General features: G+C 33.4%; 1 protein-coding gene across 3 annotated transcripts in view; it reads left to right on the top strand.

The window, feature by feature from the left end:
• RGS17 (regulator of G protein signaling 17) overlaps positions 1–17,615 on the top strand; it is a 182,068-nt gene extending 164,453 nt beyond the window's left edge. For 2 of the 3 annotated variants that reach the window (XM_074309483.1, XM_074309485.1), the window contains exons 3-5: positions 4,511–4,600; positions 8,468–8,702; positions 16,063–17,615. In XM_074309483.1, the coding sequence (XP_074165584.1) occupies positions 4,511–4,600; positions 8,468–8,702; positions 16,063–16,254 (517 nt within the window). In that variant the 3' untranslated portion in view covers positions 16,255–17,615. The remainder of the gene's footprint in view (positions 1–4,510; positions 4,601–8,467; positions 8,703–16,062) is intronic. The other variant, XM_074309484.1, reaches the window with a different exon arrangement.
• The last annotated feature ends 7,006 nt before the right edge of the window (positions 17,616–24,621 follow it).

Consider the following 24,621-nt stretch of genomic DNA (forward strand, 5'->3'; position numbering starts at 1 on the left):
ACATTTCAAAATTAATTCTGGAGGGACTAAATACACAAAAAGATGTCTAGTCCAAGACAGTAGCATTACCTGAATTCTCATCACACCTGTCATTAAAATCAAAAAATCAATCAAGCTGAAAGGAAATTGATGGGAGAGCTGCCTAACAAAACATTTCTCTTCTCTTTGCATGTTATTTCAAATTCTGCATGAGGAGTCTGTCCTACTGTCTTAACAGATGGTTTTTATAGAAATGTAACTTGGATGCTGCTTTTCATTCATTTTTACCATAAAAATGGGTCTTTGTCAAGGATTTTGGAACTAAGTGAAGGTGGACTCCTGGGATTATAATTGAGGCCCTGAAGGCTTATCCTACAAAGTCCTGTATTCAACTGAGAATGTAAAGTTTAGCATGATGAATTATAGAGGAATAATTCCTAGAGTGACTTGGCATTCAAACCTTTAGAAACATTTTTTTTTATTCTGGCCTCTGGCATCAGTTATTCAGTTGACCCTCCTGAAAGCCTCTCCAATCACCATGTGAAGGAAGCTATCATTCTTCTCCAGCCACTTCAAATGTTAAAGTCACCTCATATTTCTATACTAACTATCCTGGACAAAATGAGCAAAACTAAACCCTTAAAATGTATATGAGCTAATATGTTAGGTTCATGTGCCAAGGAACACTGTGATTCAAAATAGTATTATTATTCCTTGAGTTGATGCTGTGGTGATTTAAGGAATGATTCTTTACTAGCACAATTTATTCACATTGCAATCCTCTTCATCTGTTGCCTGTTATTTATAAATAACATATAATAATGATAATTAGTATTTGTGTGGTGCTTTAAAATTTGTAATGTTTTAGATTCAGTGCCATTAGAACTTCACAACCACTTGGTAATGTCAATTCTCTAAGCATTGTATCCATTTTACAAATAAGGAAATTGAAACTCCAAAAGTTCAGTAATGTAGCCATTGTCACCAGCTCAGTACCAAAGGTAGGATTTGCACCTCTTCCATATCTTCCTGATTTGAAGTCTATCTCCATCTCCATGATCCTGCCTCTCCATCACCATTATCAACATGAATTTTAATGGAATCATGATCTTATTGTTGAGGGCGGTAGCCCCTTGGTATTCTTTGTTTGATCTCCAACTTCCTTTGGGACTTGGATCTTTGATACAAGATCTGGTCAAACTAGTTTGGGCTATCTGAGATGGCCAGGGTTTTACAGCCCCCATTCTAATCTGCTCAGATAGACCAAATGCCATCAGGAAATTCCTTTTGGGAAGAGACTTCTGTCTGTCCCCAAAAGATAACAAGAGAGTCCTTATCTTAATTTACATCACTCTCAGGAACCTCCCTACATCACTGCATAAAAGAGAGAACGGGAATCTTCTCTTTGCAAATGGCCTTGTACCATGCAGCCATTTTGCCCACCGGCTCTCCGGTGTTCCCATTCTAATCAATAAAGACTATGTTTCCATACAGCACTAAGTAGCAAATTCCTTTGCTGCTGAACCCACCATTGGTTACTTTGGGGAAGGAAGGAGAGAGAGAAAAAGAACAGAACCATCTCTGTTTAGACCACAGTTTACTCCTCAATTTACTACTCATCATTTACTACTCATCATTATCAATGTAGATATTTACTTATGCTTCATGTTGTGGTGTGATTTTTATCCATGGCATTCTAATAATATAAAAATTAAAAACATATTTGCAAAACACTTTAAGATTTCCAAAGCATATTTTCCACAACTTTCTGAGGCAGATAGCATCAGCAGTATAATCCATATTTTAAAGATGAGAATACTGAGTCACAGTTAAATCAGATATCAAAAATGTACCAGAGCTGGTATTAGTACTCCCCAATTCACTATACACTGTATTACAGTGCTATGAAACAATTCAAATTCTCAAAATACTCACAAAGCAATTGACCAGAGTTGAATTGGTATAAATATGAGTGGTAACTGTAAAATAATTTAGTATGATTTCCCATGAAGAGAAAGAAAGAAAGAAAGAAAGAAAAAAAAGAAAAATTTTCCTAAGCATATAATATCATTTATAATATAAGGTACAGGTTTATTTACTCTTTTCTGTTAAGAGTATTTTTTTAAGTTTGTTTCCAATCATGGATTGATTATTATGTGTATAGATAACAACACTAAGTCTGGAATGAAAAAATATCTGAACATCTTTAATATCTTTATTTATTTCATCTTCAAAGAAAATTGTTGTGATTATATATTAAAAAGTATCATATCAGAATGTTATCACTTAAATTTTGTTTTAAAAATAATATTGTTGCCCTTTGTTTCTACTTTATCTTCATTTCCAAATATATACCTTCCCTCTGCTTTACTCAAAGTCATCCTTTGTAACAAAATAACAAAAAAAAAAAAAAAAAAAAAAAAAAAAAAAAAAAAAAAAAGAAAAAGAAAAAGGGAGTGAATGTCCATCTTCTTCCCTGAAAGAAAATGCTCAGTTACAGGGGCAGCTTATTCTTGGCTGCATTCCAAATTCTTTTGCTTTTTGGAATATTAAATTCCAGGTTCTTGGACCCTTAAAGGTGGAAGCTGCTAGGTCCTGGGTAATCCTTACTGTGGATCCTTGGTATTTGAATTGTTTCGTTACAGATACTACAGACATCTATTTATCCTGTGTTACTAAACTGATTAATTATAAGTACATAATAAACCCATCCAATGTTGTGGGGGCCTTCTTCATTGCTTTCTTTGTTATGACATTCCTTACTTCAACTTCTTCATAAATAATAGTTTGTAATTTATAATAGCCTGTTTACATACACCTAGCATGCATTCCTCCATTTACCTTTGAGTTATACTCATCTTACCTTCTGCAGATATTATAATGTGAGATGATTTAGTCACATACCACACTTGGTAAAATTTTGCTGTTTTTAAAATGCACCTTAACTTCAGGGGCAAGAGTGGAGTTATTAAAGAAATGGCTCTTGCTGTTCACTTGTATCCAAGTCTTTGTGATCCCCTTTAGGATTTTCTTGGCACTGAACTTATTTTACAAATGAAGTAACTGAGACAAACAGGACTAAATGATTTGCCTAGAGTCATATAGCTTAGAAGTACCTGATTTGAACCAGAATTTGAATTCTGGAAGATGAGTCTTCCTGGTTTTAGGCCCAGCACTTTATCCACTGCACAATTTGGCTGCATTAAAAGAATGAAATCGAAGTTATTCTACTCTTCCCTTTTCAATTCTGGGACTGACTCATTGTTAATTTGCACTATTTGTGCAAGTTATCTTACTTTCTTACTATTGCACTTATACTAAGTACCATGAGACTTTTCCTTTTAACTTACTTTTGAAATTTCTAAAATGTATTGTGCCTGCATTAGAAAGGAAGTTTTTTGAGATAGGAAACATTTCTGCTTTTCTTTCCATACTTCTAATGTTTAGTAAAGTGCTTTGCATATGGTAAGCACTTGATTGTTTTAAGAGTTCTTTCTGGTATAGAGAAAAGCACCATGGACTAGTGGAGTCAAGAAGATCTGAGTTCAAATACTACCTCAGACATTTACTTGCTCTGTGATCCTATGCAAATCACTTAAACTCTGTTTGTCTTACTTGCTTCATTTGTAAAATGTGGTTAATAGTATCATTTACCTTCTAGGGTTTTTGTGAGGCTCAAATGAGAAGTGATAATTGTAAAGTGCTTTGAAAACTTCAAAGTGCTAAATAAATTGCTAGCTATTGTTGTTGTTGCTGTTATTATTTCCATTAAAATTCTTAGGAGGGTGTTGTTCCCCTGCTAATGCTAGAAGACTAGAAATAGGACTTGAGCCAGTTGGAGAAAAAAATTCTCTTTAGATAAGGTCATAGGAAGAGAGTAAAAATTGCAGACAAGAATAATGAAGTATGCTTTAAATCTGCTTTCAGGAGTTTGTCAATTCTCTCTCTAAAGGTAGATAGCATTTTTCATCATGGATCCTCTGACTTCTGTGTAGGATCACTGTCTTGATCAGAGTAGCTAAGTCTTTCACAGTTGAGTATCCTTAAAATATTGTAGTTATGGTATATAATATTTTCCTGATTCTGTTCACTTTGCATCAGTTCCATGTTTTTTTCTGAAACCATCTTGCTCTTCATTTCTTTTTTTATTTCTTTTTGAATTTAACTGTATATTTCCCCAATTACATGTACAAATAATTTTCAACATTCATTTTTGTAATATTTTGAAATCCTAATTTTTCTTTCTCCTTTTCTTCTCTTCTTCCTCAAGACAGCAAACAATCTGACAAAGGTTTTATATGAACAATGATGTTAAACATTTTTCATATTGTTATTTTTACAAAATATAAATGATTATAAAATGGCACAATTACATGTATATTTTTTAACAACTCTAGGTCTTATTTTGGTTTGAACATTTTAATCATTTTACTATACTTTTTTTCTATGAAATGTTACTTTGATAAACTCATTCATTTATTTAAATAATTGACTTTCTCTAGACAAAATAAAGTGTTGTGCTACATTACAGCCTCACTGTTAGGAATGAAGATAGAGGTGACAATGCGGGAAGGCCAACACATACAACAAAAATGGAGAGTATCCAGGCAGTAGAAGAATGGTAAGTTCGGGTTCTATATTGATAATTATCTTTTGCATTTATATGGCATCTATATTCAGTGGCTGTCAAATTTTTTTTTGTTTTTTATTTTTTCAGAATCTAATATATCTACCAAGGTTGGATTACAGCCAAATATATTCAGCCAGGTTTTGCTCCTGCACTGTGCTCTTTACATCAGATATTTCTCAAGATACCATTGTATTATTATAAATGGTGCTAGAAAGCTACCCATATTTCATAGTCTGTAAAGTTCTATCTCTCTGACTCATACAAAAGCAAGATTGTTACTTGTATAAATGATCCTGATTTGTCTCTTCTCATTTCTGAAGTTGTTTTTATTCTTCTTTATTATAATGGAGACTAAAACATGAGGAAAATCAGTTTCTCATGTTTTAGTCTACACACACACACACACACACACACACACACACACACACACACACTTTATATATAAATGTCCACATACAAATATAGATAGAAGGTAGATAGCACAGTGGATAGAATGTTGGGTGTGAAATCAGGAAGATTCCTCTTCCTGAATTTAAATTTGGTTTCAGACATTCATTAATGCCTTAGTGACTGAGCAAGTCACTTAACTGTCTCAATTCTCTCATATGTAAAAATAAACTTGGGAAGGAAATAGCAAGTCATTCCATCTTTGCCCAAAAAACTCTAAATGGGTTCATGAACTCAGAACACAACTGAATAACAACAAAAATATAAGCATAGATACATAATATAGATCCACATATATGGATGTAAAATATGTACATCCATATAATATTTTGTGGTTTGCCAAGTAGCTAAATTACATTATCTCACTTAATTTTCACTATAACAAAGATAAGTAGTGTGTGTTAATCTCAATTTACAGATGAGGAACCAGAAGCTTAATGGGTTAAGTCTTCCCAAAGTCACACAGAGAGTATACAGAAGAACTGGTACTCAGACCTATGGCTTCTCATTTGAAATTCAGAGCTATTTTCACAATATTTCAACTGTCAGTTCTTGGTTCACTAGATCATACTTTAGCAAAAATGTTAAGTCTAAAATGAATCAAAAGCCCTAATTTGAGATCCACAAAAGGAAATGAAAACTACAATATAAGCAAATTTTCTGCACAATGATAATCACTACTTCTTAGGGAGAGATTTTAATAATGGTATTTGATAATTTTCTTACTGACAAATATTTTAAATAGAAAATTTAGGCATGAGAGAAGAGTAACAGGGTTATTTGAAACACTTAATGGCAAGGATATAATATAAGTTATCTTTCTTATGAATAATTCCTTGACCAATATAATTTAAAACAGCAAGATATTATTTAAATCATCTAAAATGAGAGCAAACTCAAGTAGATTTTATCCTGTGAAATCTTCAGAGGAAAAGATAGTATAGAGAATATAACATGTGAAAGAAAAGCACAACTGATAAAGTTGATAAATTCCTATATTCATCTCTCTTATCTTCTTAGTCTACCAATGCATACAGGATTTTATTAAAGCGCATATATATATATTAAAATGAGAATAGCTTGAATTGTACTCTTTTAAAAATAATTTGTAAAGAATATTTGAAAGTAAATTAAACTTAAGAATAGCAATATCACACAATTATACTGTATATTTTTATTTCAGAGCCTGTGATCAGTACCATTGATAAGAAGATAAACTATCTTGGAACAAAGAAAATTGAAATCCATATGAGCTATGAAAAGAAAGTGCAATTGGCCCTTGTGGTTGACCGATGTTTTCTATCATACCTACAATATGAGTTATTAGCATTTAAAAGTTTTTTAAATTGAACAAGGATTTTCAGAAGACTTTATAGGTTGTATCTCTTTGTCAAATTTTGAGCTTTCTTAAATATGGATAATCTCCTCTTCTCCCCCTCCATGGGTGTTTAAATTAGAAGCAGAATCACAACAATTTTACAAATAAATAAATGGCAAGGGAGTAACATACACTTTTGTGCCTGCATTACCAAATAATAGCACCCATTTTATATACTAATTACTACCTAAGACTTTCTTTTTGAATTGAATCATTAAAGAGGAAGGAAAGGAGTAGGATGCTCCTAAAGGACTATTATTGCTGTTTAGTTATATAGATTAGTTTTAAGCCAGTCAATAATAGTATAACAACCCTCCAAAACCTTACTGGTACTGACAGTGTGGCCAGTCAGTAACATTGTGTTAAAGATTTTTCTGTTACTCATCATGTTTGCTAAAGTGCCATTAATACACAATTCCATACACAGCCCTAGTCAGAACCTAACCTATTCCTTGCTAACCTATTCCTGAAATTTATTTGTGAGATCAGTGAAAGGATAAGTGGGTAAGAAGTAAGGTGTGAGGCATTAAGTATTTTAAGTATCATGCTTGAGCTGATTTTGTATTCCATATTTCTTCATTCTTGATTTTTATTGAAATGCTAAATTCTAAAATAGACAGCTTTTTTAAAAAGGAAGCAAACTACCACAAAATAAATGATCCATGTTCTTTTGAACAATTGCTTTGTGTTTCTTAGGGGCATTTCCTTGGTACAGCTTTACTCATAAACTTATAGAATAAATTTTAGATTTAGAGGGAACTAAAAAGATCATTTTATCTATGTGGAAATTGGTCTGTGATTTCGCCAAGGTTAATAAAGTTCATCCCAGGCTGACCAGAAGAGCCTTACATCACAGCAGGGCATAGACATTAAGGTTTCTCTTTACTAGTCTCCTTATCATTAAAACCTATCTACTAATTATCATGTTGAAAAAACCCTGCTAAGTAACTGATAAATATAAATTAATCAATGTATTGAATTTCCATGGAGTAATTACATTTTCATAGGGAACAATCTTCTAAGTTAATGTTGAATTTAAAGACTTGAATTTCTCACAGTGGCATTTCTAACATCAGTTATAGGACACATAGAAGGATATGGGGTGAAGGATAGTGTTTTCTTGGAGTCCTGGAAATGATACTCAGAGGTATGAGTTGAACATTTCATTAAGGTGCATGTCTGAGGAATTTTGTTTCCATTTACTTTAAGGTGAACATTTCCTTAAAATTCATTCCTACTAAAGAAAGTAAAATTTAATTAAACTTAGAATAAAACATATGAAATGATCAACTGTGATGAACTTGGCTCTTTTCAACAATGAGATGATTCAAAGCAATTCCAACTGATTTGTAATGGAAAGAGCCATCCACAGCCAGAGAGAGAACGATGGAGACTAAATACGGATTCAACTATTTTCACCTTTTTAATGGTTTAATGGTTTGCTTGGTTTTTTTTCTTGACCTCGTGGGTTTTTTTCCCTGTTGATCTGATTTTTCATGTGCAGCATGATGAATATGAAATATATTTAGAAGAATTACACATGTATAGCCTATATTGGGTTGCTTGCTGTCCAGAAAAAGGGGGAGGAGAAGCAAAAAAAAAATTTATAATACAAAGTTTGGCAAAGATGAATATCAAAAACTATCTTTGCACATATTTAGAAAATTAAAAAACTATTACTTAAAAAATAAAAGTTGTATAAAAATAATAAAACACATGAAACAACAATCTATAAAACTAAAAATATATGATCAAGAAATTAAATTAAAATGCAAAGCCACTTTTTAAAAAATGAACATGTCCCTGGGCAATATGGAAAACCCATATATGCATGTCTATGTTGGTACTATTAATAATTAATAGTAGTGTTAAATCATACCATATAGGTTGCCTACTCTATTGAGTCATGAAGCTAACATAGGACTAAACATTCTAGGTCTCCTCTGAAGTCATTTCAGGGATCTCAGGCAGCACTAATTTCACAAAATCTTTTTTCCTCTTCCTATTGTAACAGCCCTGTTGTCTTTCCATAGCCAAAACCCTACCACAGATGAAATTATGTCCTGGTCTCAAAATTTTGATAAGATGATGAAGACGCCAGCCGGGAGAAATCTCTTCAGGGAATTTCTTCGAACAGAATACAGTGAAGAAAATCTACTTTTCTGGCTTGCATGTGAAGACCTAAAAAAGGAGCAGAACAAGAAAGTTGTTGAAGAAAAAGCCAGGCTTATATATGAAGATTATATTTCTATACTATCACCCAAGGAGGTAAAAATCTGAGAAAACATGCAGGATTGTTTCTTGTCACCAACAAGAACTAACTTGGGACTGATTCTCATTAAATATAGGCTGAGGAGCAAATGGCCTAAATAGGTTGGAGAGCTTCCTTTAGTTGGAGGTTAGGTAACTTTGGTTCTAAAAATCACTCATAAATTTATTCATTCATTTTTCATTGTATTAAAAGACATTCATTTTGTACTGGTGGCTCCAGATCACTGCCTGAGGCAGTGGAGGAAGGAGATAAAAGAGAGAAATAGGGCCCCTTTCTTCTATATATGGGACAGGTAATTTTCAGTGAAGAAGGGATGATAAACCCAGAATGGCCAAAGTCAGGTAGAATTTAGATGCAGCTAGAGGGCATCACTGAGCATGCTTAGGATGAATTGTAGGGAAATTAATTGAAAGGAAGTAAAGGAATACAGGGGGGAAAAAAGAAGTGAAAAAGCATGCAAAAGATTTAGTTTTCTCTCTAATTATGCCTTGGATAGTTCTGTTCAGAATTTATAGGTATCAGTATCTCTCTAGTGTAACACAAAGTCTTTGTTTCTTACCATAAATTTCATTTGAGGCTGAGGGCAATAAGTTTTGACCTAAGTTTTCATTACAAGTAGTCCCTCACTAACATAATCCATCAATGCTTTAAAAAACATTTCTGTTGTTGATGTTGAGTTACTTCAATATTGGAAAACCTATGATCTTAATAACAGTATTGGTACCCCTTTCCACTGATGTTCAGAATCCTTCCACGCCTTAGTAGACAGTTTGTGGTGCCTGTGGCCTAAAAATCCATATGGTGATAAGACTCCCCAAGCTTAGTAGGTTAGTTCTTTCCACAAGAATCAGTTGCTGGGCTAGTGTCCAAAACCTTGCCTGTTTGGTAAAGCTTGCCAGAGCTGGTGCTATGGCCTTTGAGAACTCAAGATAACTCACAACACAATGAGGAATGGCAGTTTCAGTTAAGAATTGTGATTCTGTATTTTAAATGTATGGTTTTCAACATTATTGAAAAAAAATTATATAATAAGAGATAGTAATATAGGAGAAAAAAAAAAAAAAAGACTAGACTAGGAATCCAGAATCCTGTGTTCCAATTTTGGCTTTGCCAACTGTGTGACTATGGATGGGTTGCTGAATCTGTCAGGTTCTCAGACTCCTAATCTATAATGAGAATATAGGATGAAGAATCTTCAATATTCTCTCCATTTATGATTCAATAACAAGACTTCAAGCACTCAGAATTTGAAACAATAAAATATATCTGAGTAGTCTATTGAAGGGCATGAGAGAAATCAAGTTATGTTACCTCAGATAGTAGTTTGAAACAGTGATATTTCTATAAGCTAGCGATTTTAAACTTCTTTACATGTTTGATTGTTAAGATTTTTTCTTCATAATTAAGGAGACTTCCTCTTCAGTGATAATTAGAATTCCTCTTAAATTTAAAATTGAGAATTGGAGCTGTTTTGAGCTATCTCTGTATGTCTATAATTATTGTTCACCTAAACATTGGAGTGTATTTAGAAAATCATATTGCCATAACTCTACACTTGAAAATAAACTAAATCACATTAAGATTTTTTTTAAAGTGTCCATTGAGCATAAAGGATATATTAAAGAAAAGGGGAGGATAGATTAGGAAAGATATATTGATTGTACTGGGTAGTTTGTTTAACAAACCGTGTTTAACAAAAGGGTGTGTCATATAGTCTTATAACTAAAATTGAAGAATATTTTAAGTGACTCATTTCCAGATTTTTCTTTATTTGAGATATTCATAAGAGAAACAAGAATGTAGAATAGCAGAGAACTAATTTCCACATACCCAAATTTTCTCTTAGTGACTGAAGTGTAGAATTTTCTTTTGAATCAGTAAGGCTTAGACCAAAGCTCCTTAATTTTATTATATAAATTATTTATTTTATTTTTTTTTGCATCATGGATCTCTTTGGCAATCTTATCAACTCTTTGAACTTTTCCTCAAATAAAAATTTAACTAAATAAAATAAAATACAAAGAATTATGGAGTTAATTTATGATATTGAAATATAATTACCAATTTTTAATTTTTTTTAATTTGCAGTAATATTTTATTTTCTAAATACATATAAAGATAGTTTTCAACATTCATTTTATAAGATTTTGTGGTCTAGATTTTTCTTTCCGCTTTTCTTACCTCTCCCCTCCCCATGACAGCAAGAAATATGATATAGGTTAAATAGGCACAATTCTTTGACACATATTTCATATCTGTCATGTGGTACAAAAAAAAAAAAATCAGACCAAAAGAGAAAAAGCCACAAGAAAGAAAAATACAAACAAAAGATGAAAATGGTAGGCTTTAATCCACATTCAGTCTCCATAGTGCTCTCTCTGGATGCAAATATCATTCAAAATATTTTTTAAAACAAGTCCACAAATCCAAGATTAAGAATCCCTTCTCTAGAAAATTTCATTCAGAGAACATAAATCAATATTGTAACATCTGTAGACCTAGGGAAACTGGGATAAGGCCAGGGACTTTATCATTATGATCTGAACCAGAACTTAGCTTGCTAAGGGGGTAAGGGAAAGAATAAAGGCAGAGTCAATATGGATGCTTCAAGATATTTTGACCAAAGAGAGTGAAATCTCTGGGCATGGCATAAATTTAAACGTGGCTATAGGATTTTGAATAAGCAGTATAGGACTTACACATAGTGAATAAATCAAGCAACGTTTGAAATCACCAATGCGAGCCCTTGTTTTTCAGTGGAATAACAATCAAAATTTGGAATATTTTCTTACTCCAAAGGAATTTTTTGGCTGACTAGTATCAAACAGGCTAATTGATTATAAATACTTATTCTTCCATCACTGGAATTGATCTCTCTTTCCTCATTCCATCTTTCTTAAACACCATTTCCTAGTGGTTGTTAGTTACTAAACTCTAGAACATTTCTTCTTTCCTTCCTTAATTAGTTCAGCACTTAGCATGTAGTATTTCCTGCATAATATCTGCTCTCATACTATGGAACTTCAACATTTGTATTTATACCCCCTCAAGTAACATAACTTCCCAGTTCCTCAACTTACTCATATTCCAATAACCTAATTTTCCACCCCATATACTAACTGTACAGAGAGAATGTACTCTAGATCTTACTATCACTAAGTATTTTACTTCCAAGTTCATGAATTGTATTATAATGTGTATATGTATGTGATATATATGTGTATATATATCATACATATACAATATATAATATTGTTTTATAAAAGAATTATACTACTTTATCATTCCAATTTTCCTCTTTCTTATGAGCCCAGTTCTATTCTTCATTCTCACCTTGACCTCCATTTGTACCTTTTAGTTCTTTCTCAGGCTACTACATTTGCATTGTTTCAACTTTGCTCCTTTTCCTCAATCCCTTGATGACCCAGTTCTAACTCTACACTATCCTCTATTATCAAGTCCCTCACTCTATTGTTGATCATACCCAGCAAAGCTTCCTCCTTGTATTACTTCCATTATCAGCTATCTTCAGTCACCTTCATATGTTGCTGAATAAAGCTGGAGAAAGATACAAAACCATTTGATTCGATCCACTACAAATTTATGTTACATAATCTTAGCTGGGACCTTACTGCATCAAAGCTAATCCTTTTCCTAATCAATTCACTGTCCCATTGTTACCAAAGCAGCTTTCCATCCCTCCTTATGATAATCCCTCTCCTCACCTTTTCAACTGAAAACTTTGCCTCATAATTCACTGGGGAAAAAAGAGGATACTTTTGAAAGCACTTTCTTTTCTTTTCAACTCATATCACTCAGCTGCTTTCCACCACTATCTCCTACTTCACTCCTGTTTCACAAAAAGAGCTTCCTTCTCCTGGCCAAGGCTACCACTTCATGATTTAGTCTGGGTCCCATGCACACATGATTCCATTTTATTCCATCTTCTTTAGCAGATTGCTCTTTCTATCATTTACATTTTATCATTAATCTTTCATCTTTCCCCATCTATTAATTGCTTCTCTGCTGCCTAAAACCATCCCCATATCTCTATCAACTTAAACAACTCTCTCTTGTTCTGTTCATTCCCACTAGTTAATGAACATCCTATTTTTTATTTCTTCTGCCCTTTGTGGCTAAACTCCTTGAAGAAGCCATTGATTTTCTCTCTCCATACTCTCTTCTAAACTCTCTGCAATCTGGTTTTCATCATTCAACTGAAATGGCTTTAAACAAAAATTACCAATGATCTTTTAATCACTGAATCAAATGCCTTTTTCTTAATCCTCACTCTTGTTTACTTGAAGTTGATGAAAGGTGCAAGAAAGAAAACTGAGGAGTGGTGATAAATGACCAGGGTCTCATATCTACTAAGTTCTGAGATCTGATTTGAACACAGGATTGTGAAGGATAGAAAATCCTATCCAAAAATGACTACTCAGAGATCACTCATAGAAAAGCATAATTATTTATTAGAATCTCGAGAAGTGGACCCCATCCTGGTCTGTGATCCAAATTCACAGCAGGAGAGAGCCACTCCCTTGAAAATGTTCACAACTTTTATACATTTCAGACAAAGAACCTCCAAAATCCCACCCTCCATAGGTTGCCATTGGTCATACAAGTCTGCCACCCCCCCCCACCATTTGGTCAGTGGAATGCAACCTCACAAGGTGATTTATAGCCTCTTCTTTGGGCAATGGAATGCAGCCTAGGCCTTCATGTGACTGGGCCCTATAGGTCTGGTTTACGTTAGCTAGCAGTCTTTGATCAATATGTGCTTAATCTGTAAGTTCTTCACCATATCTTACTCCACACAGGATGATGTGTCTTCTTGACTCCAGGTCCAGCACCCTATCCACTATGCCACCTATCAGCTCAAAAAGCCTAATCATTAATGTTCATTGAGTGTTAACTGGATAGTACAGTGGATAGAATGCCAGTTTTGGAGTCAGTAGGGCCTGAGCTCAAATTTCCCCCCACACTTACTAGTTGTGTGACCCTGGGCAAGTTACTTGATTTCCATTGCTCTAAAAAAAATTAAGATAAAATAAATGTGTGCTGACTAGTGGATATGAGTTAATTTTTCTAATTTTCACTTTTCTTGAACTCAGTTTTTCTTTTTGTGAATATGTACAGCTATTTCTCAAAATACAGGCAAAGATAGTTATCAACATTTACCCTGCAAGATTTTGTGTTCCAAATTTTTCTCCCTCCTTCCTCTCTCTTCCCCTCCCCTAGACAGCAAGTAATCCAACATAGGTTAAACAAATGCAATTCTTCTAAACATATTTCCACATTTATCATGGAAGATCAGATGAAAAAGGTAAAAAAAAAAAACAAAAAAAAAACCCCAAGCAAACAACCACAACAAAAAAGGTGAAAATACTATGTTGTGATCCACATTCAGTTCCTGTAGTCCCCCTTCTGAATGCAGATGGCTCTCTCTATCACAAATCTATTGGAATTGGCCTGAGTCGCCTCATTGTTGAAGAGCCAAAGCCATCACAGTTGATCATCACATAATATTGTCTCTGTGTAAAATATTCTATTGATTCTATTTAACTTAGTATCAGTTATTCACTTAGTATCAGTTCATTTAAGTCTCTCCAGGCTTTTCTGAAATCAACCTCCTGATAGTTTCTTAAAAAACAATAATATTCCATTACATTCATATATCATAACTGATGGGCATGTAATGTTCTGACTAGCTTTCTGGAGGTCTCGGGACCAGCCTTGGTTTCAGCAGAATAATCACCATGAGAATAGTCAGGGATAAAGTCCAAAGTATTTATTGTCTCCTTCAGTCTCCCAATCTGCCTCAGCAGTCTCAGCCAATCAACCAATCAGCCAATCAGCAGTCTACACATCTCAATGTAATGTCCTGCTTTCTAGAGCCCCCAAGTTGAGGTGACAAAATGTACTGTTGCTTTCTAGAGCCCCACTGGGGTGGATTAAAATATAGTGTCCAGACCAGCTGTCTGGAGGATCTCAGGACCAGCCTGAGTTCTTGGTCTTAGTGGAGAAGTGAAGGAGGACAGGCCAGCCACCATGAGGGTCTCTATCTTGAAGTCTCTTTTATTCTTCCTGACTCTGACCTCTTAAATACACTATTACAATTAAATCCATTTATCATACTGAGTATAAGCCAATCATTATATCACTGGGGAACCATTATTTGTTGTAAGATTAAATCAGTCATACTGAACTAGAGAACTATTAATTATCATGCTAAACTAGATATCCATTGTCTTATCAATTCCACTGAGTTAACACCCTGTTGTTAGAATCCTTGCCTCAAGTATATTTCTCCAGAGTTCTGGACCCACTACATGGGCATCCACTCAGTTTCCAGTGTCTTGCCACTACAAAAAGGGCTGCCATAAACATTTTTGCAAATATAGGTCTTTTCCCCTTTTTAATGATCACTTTCCAGTAAAAACACTGCTGGATCAAAGATATGTGATACCCCTTTGAATATATTCCCAAATTGCTCACCAGAATGGTTGGATCAGTTCACAACTCCACCAGCAACATATTAGTGTCCCAATTTTCCTACATCCCCTCCAACATTTATCATTTTTTCCTGTCATTTTTGATCAATTTGAGATTAAACTCAATACCTCAGATTAATTTTATTTAACAAGGAAAACATTCATAGAATTAATTCAACAAAGATTTACTAAGAATATACTATTTGTAAGACTGTGATAGATTTCTAGGATGCAGAGGCAGATAGGTAACTTAGTAGTTAGGGTTCCAGATTTGTTAGAAACACCTAAATTCAAGCCCTGCCTCAAATCTGTACTGATTTTGTGACCCTGACTAAATCACTTACTTTCTCAGTTCTTACCTTTTCCCCCTGAGGCTATTGGGGTTAAGTGACTTATCCAAGGTCATACAGCTAGAAAATGTTAAGTGTCTGAGACCAGATTTGAACTCAGGTCCTCTTAACTTCAGGGCTGGTGCTCTATCTACTGCACCACCTAGCTGCCTATTCAGTCCTTATTTTATAGGATTATTGTGAGGAGTGGAAGGGTAGTGAGCTTTGTGAAAAGGAAAGGGCCAGTCAAAGGACAGAAACCCATTTTACTGGGTAGAAGTTTGTCAGTTAAGGCTGCATGGAGAATGAATTTTCATCTAACTTGGAATTTGAAGAAAGGAGGGATGTCAACACTTAGAGTACTGATAAGGTCCAAGTGAAAATGAAGGGGTCACTATTTTAAAAAGTTGATTATCAAGGATTTAAGGCATGGATTTAATCTTAAATATTCATCTGAATATGTACTAATTTTATTTCATTCCCCTCCTCCCAATAAAAATATCATTTGACATGTCAGTTTTTATTCCTCACAGGTCAGTCTTGATTCTCGAGTGAGAGAGGTGATCAATAGAAATCTCTTGGATCCTAATCCTCACATGTATGAAGACGCCCAACTTCAGATATATACTTTAATGCACAGAGACTCTTTTCCAAGGTTTTTGAACTCTCAGATTTATAAATCTCTTGTTGAAAGTACTGCTGGTTCCTCTACTTCTGAATCTTAGTTATCATGGGCAGGGAAGAGGGTTATGAGGGTGGGAGGGTATCATTTTGGAGGGCTGGGGTGGAAAATTCAAGTAGTTACATAACATCAGAAGCTGAGTTCCTGGAGAACTACAGTTTAGCACTACTCAGGCTACTGTGAAAAAAATACAACATATTCTGGTCTTTGTCTCCATTTTTACCAAGAACATTCATGATTAAGTTTTTTGGGGGAAAAACCAAAATGGAGTTGCCAAATGACATGTATTTTACACACCATTCACTTTAACTGCAAGATGTATTTGTAGTCCTATGAACAGACTCCTTGTGTATCCTCACATTGCATGTGCAAGGTAAAGCTGCTTCATTTGCCACTTAGTTGTTGTAATATTTAATCCAATAACATAACTTATCTCTGTATTTAAGGACATTTTGTGCAATATGGTCTTACATAGAAATAATTGCAGCAAATCAGCTAGGGGTTTGCATTTTTTTATTATAAACTACTACAGAAAAAGCCAATTTTTAAAGTATAACAATGGAATTCAATATGCTATACTGCATTCAATACAATGATTTTGAAGCCAATATTTCTGTAAAAAAAAAAAAAAAAAGCTATTTATCGTTGTTTATTAAAAAAAAAAAAAAAAAAGCAAAACAAAACAAACAAAAAAACAACAACCCATAATGAGGACTTCCTCTAATTGTTCACTGCCAAAACTGTGGCATTCTCGTTACAGAAGAGGTTGCAATGTCAAAAAAAAAAAAAAAAAAAAAAAGCACAAACCATTTGAAGGGATAATGTTTCAGTGACAAAACCTATGTGCTGATTTTGTTTTTAATTGTTATAAGGAAACAGAACCTGTGTACTTTTCAGATGTCAGATACTGTAATTGATTTATTAAAGACTGGCTCTCCAGTTCTAACACTGTTGTATAATGTTATGTACTTCTGCAAGGAAAAAAATAGGCTGATACTTAGTTTTGGAATATGAAAGATTTAATAAAAGATTGCCTACATGTAGCATTTTAAAACATTTTGATGAATAGCATCTGTCCTGTGGCATATTTTTCTTGAAGACAAATCCCATGAAAAAATGTGTTTCTAATCAAGGGTTTTGAAGAAGACAAATAGTTGCTTCAGACATAGTGAATTTTGAAATGGTTCCTCAAGAACAAGAAGTTTTCAAAAATAAGTAGTGTGAAATACCAAATATTAAATTCTCAATTGGAAATTCAAAAGATAGTGCAGCATTTGAAGCCTTTTGCTGCTCAACATCTTCTGCAAGTGTGGAGAAAAGAAAGAAAGAAAGAGAAAGAAAGGAAGGAAGGAAGGAAGGAAGGAAGGAAGGAAGGAAGGAAGGAAGGAAGGAAGGAAGGAAGGAAGGAAGGAAGGAAGGAAGGAAGGAAGGAAGGAAGGAAGGAAGGAAGGAAGGAAGGAAGGAAGGAAGGAAGGGAGGAAGGGAGGAAGGGAGGAAGGGAGAAAGGAAGGAAGGAAGGAAGGAAGGAAGGAAGGAAGAAAGGAAGGAAGGAAGGAAGGAAGGAAGGAAGGAAGGAAGGAAGGAAGGGAGATAGGGAAAAAGGGAAGGAGGGAGATAGGGGAGGGAGGGAGGGAAGAAAAGAAGGAAGGAAGGGAAAATGAAAAAGGGAGAAAGGAAAGAAAAAAGGAAGGAAAAGAAAGATCTTGCCTGATGTGGGTATGCATCTTTGACATTCAAGAAAACAATATCCTGTAACGTATAAGACACCATCAGCTTCATATTTATTTCAAAGTGTTATGTTGTAAATGTTAATATTCCCTGGAGGCTATTTTTTAAATCATAAATTTGGTGAAAATAACTATGTGACTTGGAGTGAAAGCTGAAAAATAGTTATAACCAGCTGAAAAGACTGGCCTTATACTAGGGATGATATTAAAATTTTAGGTTTCTTTTTTTCTTTCACTACCTCTCATTTATTTTTAATTTATTAAACATTTCAAAAAAGCAATTTTGGAGTTTTATTTTACAACTTATTTTACTTGAAGCCTGACATCATAAGTTTTTGTGTCCATGAACCTAAAACATTTTAAAACTATCTTTAAGTGAATTTGATTTTATAATTAATATAGAATTCAGGAGATACTTAAAGGGCTATTCTCTACTCCCTATGCAAATATTTTAACTGTTGTTGTGTTTGACAAAATGGGATAAAAAAAATCCAGAATAAAAAACTAAATATTCTGTTTACACTGGCGTTGCTGACTATCCTATCATATTCAGCACTTTTAAATACATTGTTATTTATGAAAATGTAGTTAAAATGCAAGACATAAAATATTTATAACAAACATTTCTTTTAATAAATGCCTGTTTTGTCTGAAAATGTTACTGTGTTATGACATACTTTATTCATGTTGGTTAGTTATTTACCATATGAATAAAAGTTTTTATTACTATACTAATAGACTCATAAGCTATGAATATGTTTACAATAGATAATTCATATTTTTTCCTGAAGAATGAAGAAAATACTAGAAAGAATCACCACTTCTACTGTGAAGTTCTGCCATCCTGAAATGATTTAAAATTTTTTTTCTGAATTAGAATTACATTGGTTATACTACTGTTGTGTATACATACACACATATGGTGTATTTTCATATTTGTTACAAGGTGGAGGCACAATAACATTGGTGCATAGAACTAAAAACTCGTTTAAAATATTAAAACAAATATTGCATGTATAAATCTTTTAAAATGTACACTTTATATTCTTGATGTTACTATTTGATGGTGACCTGATAGTCAGAAGCTATCTTTATAAGATACTTTGGACCATTAGATTAATTGTCTGTTAGACAATACTTTTACCATTTTACCAAATCTAAAATAAGGGCCCTTATAAAAAAAAAATATTGATCTCTAATATTGGAGTTCATAAAGTATATATTTTGAAATAGGTGCATTCTTTTGGAAATTGTTTAGGTAGTTATCTTGTGGAGGAAATTGGAAGAAGTTTACATATTCAATGTTTTTTTTTTTTTTACAGCTATGTGAACGTTTCCATAATAAACTCCTATTTTCAGGGGTTTGAAATTTAACCACAGAACCTTGAAGTTTCTTCCTAGAAGTGGTATCTGTATATTTTATGCTTTATCAAATTTAAAGGAAAAAAGTCTGCTTTGTATTATGTTTGCTACATAAATAAAATAGGAAACAAAAAAGAAAAGCCCAACAATTTAAGTGGTGTCTATATTACCATTTCAATAGCACAACACCTGTTTTAGTATTCTAAATTTTCCTTATACATTTTTTTAGAGAAAAATAAGACCCCTTGGAAGTTGCAAAAATATTTTTTAAGCCACCAAGGTGTTTTCTTGCATGCTGCTATAGAACACTAACTACAGTGATCTGGAAATGGTTACAGCACTTGGAGTGCCCCAAATGAGCTGTTGTCTATATTGGAAAATGAAGGAGAGATCACCCTCTGGATAGTTCAGACAAAATGCTCTGTTGAGTAAAGACATTTTGTCAGTATTTTCCAGAATATCTATCTGCTTACAGATAACAGTAACAGGATTATTACTCATCTCTCCACTTTATTTATCCTAAGTAGACAGATTCCATGGCTTTTTATATGTTTAGAGGGTCTGAAAAACAGACTTTTTTTTTTTTTTTTTAAATTTGCAAAACTGTTTTGCAACAACTGTAGTTGTTTTGTCAGAATTATTTGAATGGAGTAAATCTGGTGCAAACTCCAGCTATGGTACATGCAGATTTAAGCAGTACATTTGTATGTACTTGTAATAAGAGCTAAGAACAATTTTGATCTCAAAATTAGTATGGACAAGAGCCAAGACCACAATGTGGTCTTTTTTATTTTCCTTTTGTCTGCCTTTTAAAAATTGTAAATAATGAAAATAATTTTGAAATTTGTTTAGCGTGCATGGTGGGTAAGGGGATTGTTTATTAGTATCCTTAAATACTGCTTAAGTATTTACTTGTAGAATGAAATGTATTAATGTATATTTGCCTAATAATTCAGTATTTCAGAAGGATAATAGGAGCAGGTAAATAATACACGTTTATTGAGGACAAAAATCAAACTCATATTCACCCTGGGATTGAACTTTAGTTAATACCTGGTTCTGGAGTTTAGTCCATACATTTTTATTTTTAAAATGAAAGCTTTCTATAAAGGCAATAACATCAATTTGGGCTAGATAGAGTTTAGAGCATATCCATCCCAACCCTATCATTTTACAGATGTAGAAAGCTAAAGCTAGAGATTTTAAGTGACTTGACTAGAATCACGCAGAGAGTAATTAGCAAAGATTGGATTTGAAACACTCAGATTATCTGATTCCAAATCTAGTGTAATTTTCTATTGTAATACAAAAGATAAAATGGTTTAGGCCATTGTGAAGGCTGCAAAATAGGAAAGTTGTTTGTTCCTTCCTTTTGAAAATCCCTCTTAACATTTTTAAGGAACTTAAGAGCTCCTTCAAGAAATAACTGAATTATATTCTGTGTGTTCAATATCAGATATAGTTTGGGAGGAAGTCAGAAGATTTTTACAAATGTAACTAGCTCATATTAATTATCCAGTTAGAATCTGTCAAGAATGTAATTTTTCTTTTCCTTTGTGGTGATTATTTTTAGAACAGTCTATCAGTCCATCACTTCATTCCTAATCAATGAAAAATGCCTATTCCATTGAGCAAGTCTATAAAAAAATGTTTGCTATTTCTTAATTGCTGCAACAGTAAATATTGGTAAAAACACAACACAATGTGACATAATAAATTTTAATTTTAGAACTTTAGCTGAAACAATATTAGTGGAAGAATAAAGGAAACAAAAAAATAGTATAGAAAGGTATCCTCTGCTCTGTCCTAAGAGAATGGGTTTACTCTATCCAGGCTTCAAAAGAAAAGAAAGATCTGAAGATCTTAATGAAAAAAGCTCTTAAAGAGACAATTAATAAGAAAAAGTATAGGACATTCAAACTAGCCAAAAAAGTAATCTGATTTGTAGGAACAGTTCTGATGTGCATTAACTGTGTTCCTCTCCTCACTACTTTTTCTTATACATTACCCATTTTGCTCCAAATATCTATATATTTAAACTGCTGAACTAAAGGTGACTTCTGACAGAACATCCTTACTTTAAGACAAATAAACCATATTAATTCTACAAATGTTATTAATTATCTAATAGATGCAAGGCAGCCTGCTAGGTACTAGGAGATAAAAAGATGATTAAGAAAACCATGTTCCTGCCTATAGGATGTCTAGTAAGGGATATTAGACTTTTGCAAATCAATATATGATACAAGGTAGAATGTGAAAGTACAAAAAGGAAAACTACAAAGATGCACTGGACTTTATATTTCAAAATGTTTACCATCTTCTCAAATGAAGTGTGCATTAAAAAAAAAAAATACCTGAATTTAAAATGTGTGGCAAAAAAAAAAAAAAAAGCTGCTTCTTTCAAATTATATGTCAATATGGCTTTCCCATGACTACTCCTGTTTAAATCTCTGTGTTTTCAGTCTATATAGGTCACAAAATTCAATTTATGGATTTATTATTTCATGGATCAGCCTATTAGAGACTTAGAAGGAGGTATAAAAGTAAGAGAAATATTTGCTTTGGAGCTAGAAAATGGCACAAAATTAAATGCACAATTTTCTTTTAAAAAGCAAAAACATAAAGTAGCTCAAAATTCTATTCCTAAAGCCTAAGATGTGGAGTATAGAAAGTACTTAATAAATACTTAATCAAGTATTTGATATTTAATATCAAAATCATAATCTACATAGGAAAAGGTTAAGTATCCAGGATTTTAACTCAGAGAAAGCCGAGTTAAAATTAAAAGTATTTTAAAATTGGAACTTTAAGTAAATTGATAGTTGTATATATAATTAGAAAATTATCCAAAGGGCAATAGTAGAGAATACTCTTTTAAGATATTTAGTACTAGCTTGTGATAAATGTTGGAAAATATCTAAATTCTTTATTACAATATATTGAAGAATAAACACAATATTCTAAATGGAATATGCTGAAATTCAGAGTAAGATCTTACAAAGTGAATTATATAATTGATGACTAAAATAAAGTTTCCTCATGAATGTTCAAATAATTGAAATAAGTGTTTTTTGTTGTTGTTACTCTAATTATCTGAATAATTATCTTCACTTTCCACCTTATTTAGTTAATAATTAGTTGGATTTTACTCTTATCTTTTGGGATTCCCCTATACTTTAGTCCATCTCTGTAGAATTAAAGTTGATGACACCCTTTTTATTGAATGATGTTCTATTTTGCCTTCAGTGAACACTGAAATTCCTGTATGTTTTAATTTTCTATTGCTATGGCTTTTATTAACTTGTGACAATTTTAAAGTTACCTATGTATAATTTGAGGCTATCTGATCAATTTTAACAAATGTTAATGAGAACTCCAAAGCACTTGGCCTTGTAAAATTAATAATATTTAACATTTGTGTAATTAAAAAAATTATGTTCATTATCTATATTTTTAATGGATTTCACTGGCAGTTATCAGTGTACCATTAATTATGCATGAATACAATTTAATAGGCAGCATTCTAGGCTCAAGGCCAGATGAATTGTAAGGACTCTATACTGACCAGATTTTTTTTTTTAATGTAATAGAATTTGAATATGACATTAATGTGAAAAATCTAAATCTTGTTTGAAAACTAAGTATTTTCCTTTGAGCTTTCAAAGTGAAAAAAAAAAACAAACCCTACTAATGTTTTCCTTTTTGACTATATTGTTGAAACATAGATGATATTGTAAAATGCATATGCATTACATTGATTTTATTAAAAGGTTTTGAAACTATAGAGAATTTGATAATGTATCCTTGAGGAATTTACCATTTTCTCATTGGGGTTACAATTTAGTAATAAAAAGTACACTTAATGAATTGTTACTTTATTACTTTATTACTATATGCATCTGATGGGAAAAAAGTGACTCTTGATTGGATTTTTTTTTCCAATGGTTGTATTATTTGCTTACTACAATTTTGCACCTTTTATAATATAATAAAGTATATTCTTTAAATGACATGTTTTGAGAGTTCAGCTGAGAGTCTTATTGTGAAATTAAAATCATGATCACTAATATAGATATTATGGTCAAAGTCAACACAAAGATTAGAGGCTGGACATCAAAACTATCTAAAGCAGACCTATGGGGTATATGATAGGTTACTAAGGAGAAGATGATTGTCCAGTTTTGCTAAGTTCCCCTCCCTCCAAAAAAAGAGAAGTGGCTTTCATATGTACAACCTTAGAATGTAAAGACTTCACGAGGTGGAAAAACTGTTTAAATTAGGTGAATATTCCAATCATCAAAAACTATGCAAATGGATGTCAGGCTGGAATTATCTGACCTGGATTTTCCATTGGACTATGTAGACTGAAATGGGGGAAGGAGAATGTGAATCAAAAATAAAGGTCGTGATATCTCAGGAATTATTTAAAGTTAACTAAACATTGATTCTCCAGAATGGTTTTGATTCTGAGTTGAGGTTCAAAAGAACCTTAAATCACTTACATGTGATTTTTATGTATTTTATAATTATTATTTACTAATATTGTTTTGAACTATCAAATATGCAGCATCCTAAACACAGGTCACTTAGTTCTCATGAATGGGCACTGACTGAGTAACCAGTTGGGTAGTGGTAGGAGTCTACAAGGATGACTGACCTTAATGCCCCCAAAACATTTTGTGTCTTACTTTCCTGGTGATCCTGAGCTTACTTGGAACCTTATTGAGAGGGGGGAGGGGGGGAGAGGGAATGGGGAAGAAAAAGAGAGCGAGATCGAGGGAGAGAGGAAGGGAGGGAGAGAGGGGGAGAGAGAGAGGGGAGGGAGAGAGGGGGAGAGAGAGGGAGGGAGAGAGGGGGGAGAGAGAGATGGGGGAGAGAAGGAGAGAGAGGGGGGGGAGAAAGAGAGAGAAAGAGGAGGAGAGGGGGGAGACAGGGGGGAAGAGAGAGAGAGAGAGGGAGGGAGGAAGAGAGGGAGAGGGAGAGGGAGAGAGAGAGAGAGAGAGAGAGAGAGAGAGAGAGAGAGAGAGAGAGAGAGAGAGAGGGAGGGAGGGAGGGAGGGAGGGAGGGAGAGAGAGAGGGAGGGAGGGAGGGAGGGAGAGACAGAGAGACACTGAGTTTCAGGAACAGAAAAATACGGAAAGGACGGTTAAGAAAGAAAATTTGGATGTCTATTACCACACTTGACCTGTTAACTGCATCAACTCTGCAAAAACAAACAAAAACTGAGTTGGTGGGAAATTTATGACAGCTGGAAGATACAACCTGAGGGTAGGGATAGAGGTGTGATTGGGGGGGTGAGAGAGATGGAAGTTCTAAGG

This window comes from Sminthopsis crassicaudata, chromosome 4 (assembly GCF_048593235.1).
Source record: "Sminthopsis crassicaudata isolate SCR6 chromosome 4, ASM4859323v1, whole genome shotgun sequence".
Lineage (NCBI taxonomy): Eukaryota > Metazoa > Chordata > Mammalia > Dasyuromorphia > Dasyuridae > Sminthopsis > Sminthopsis crassicaudata.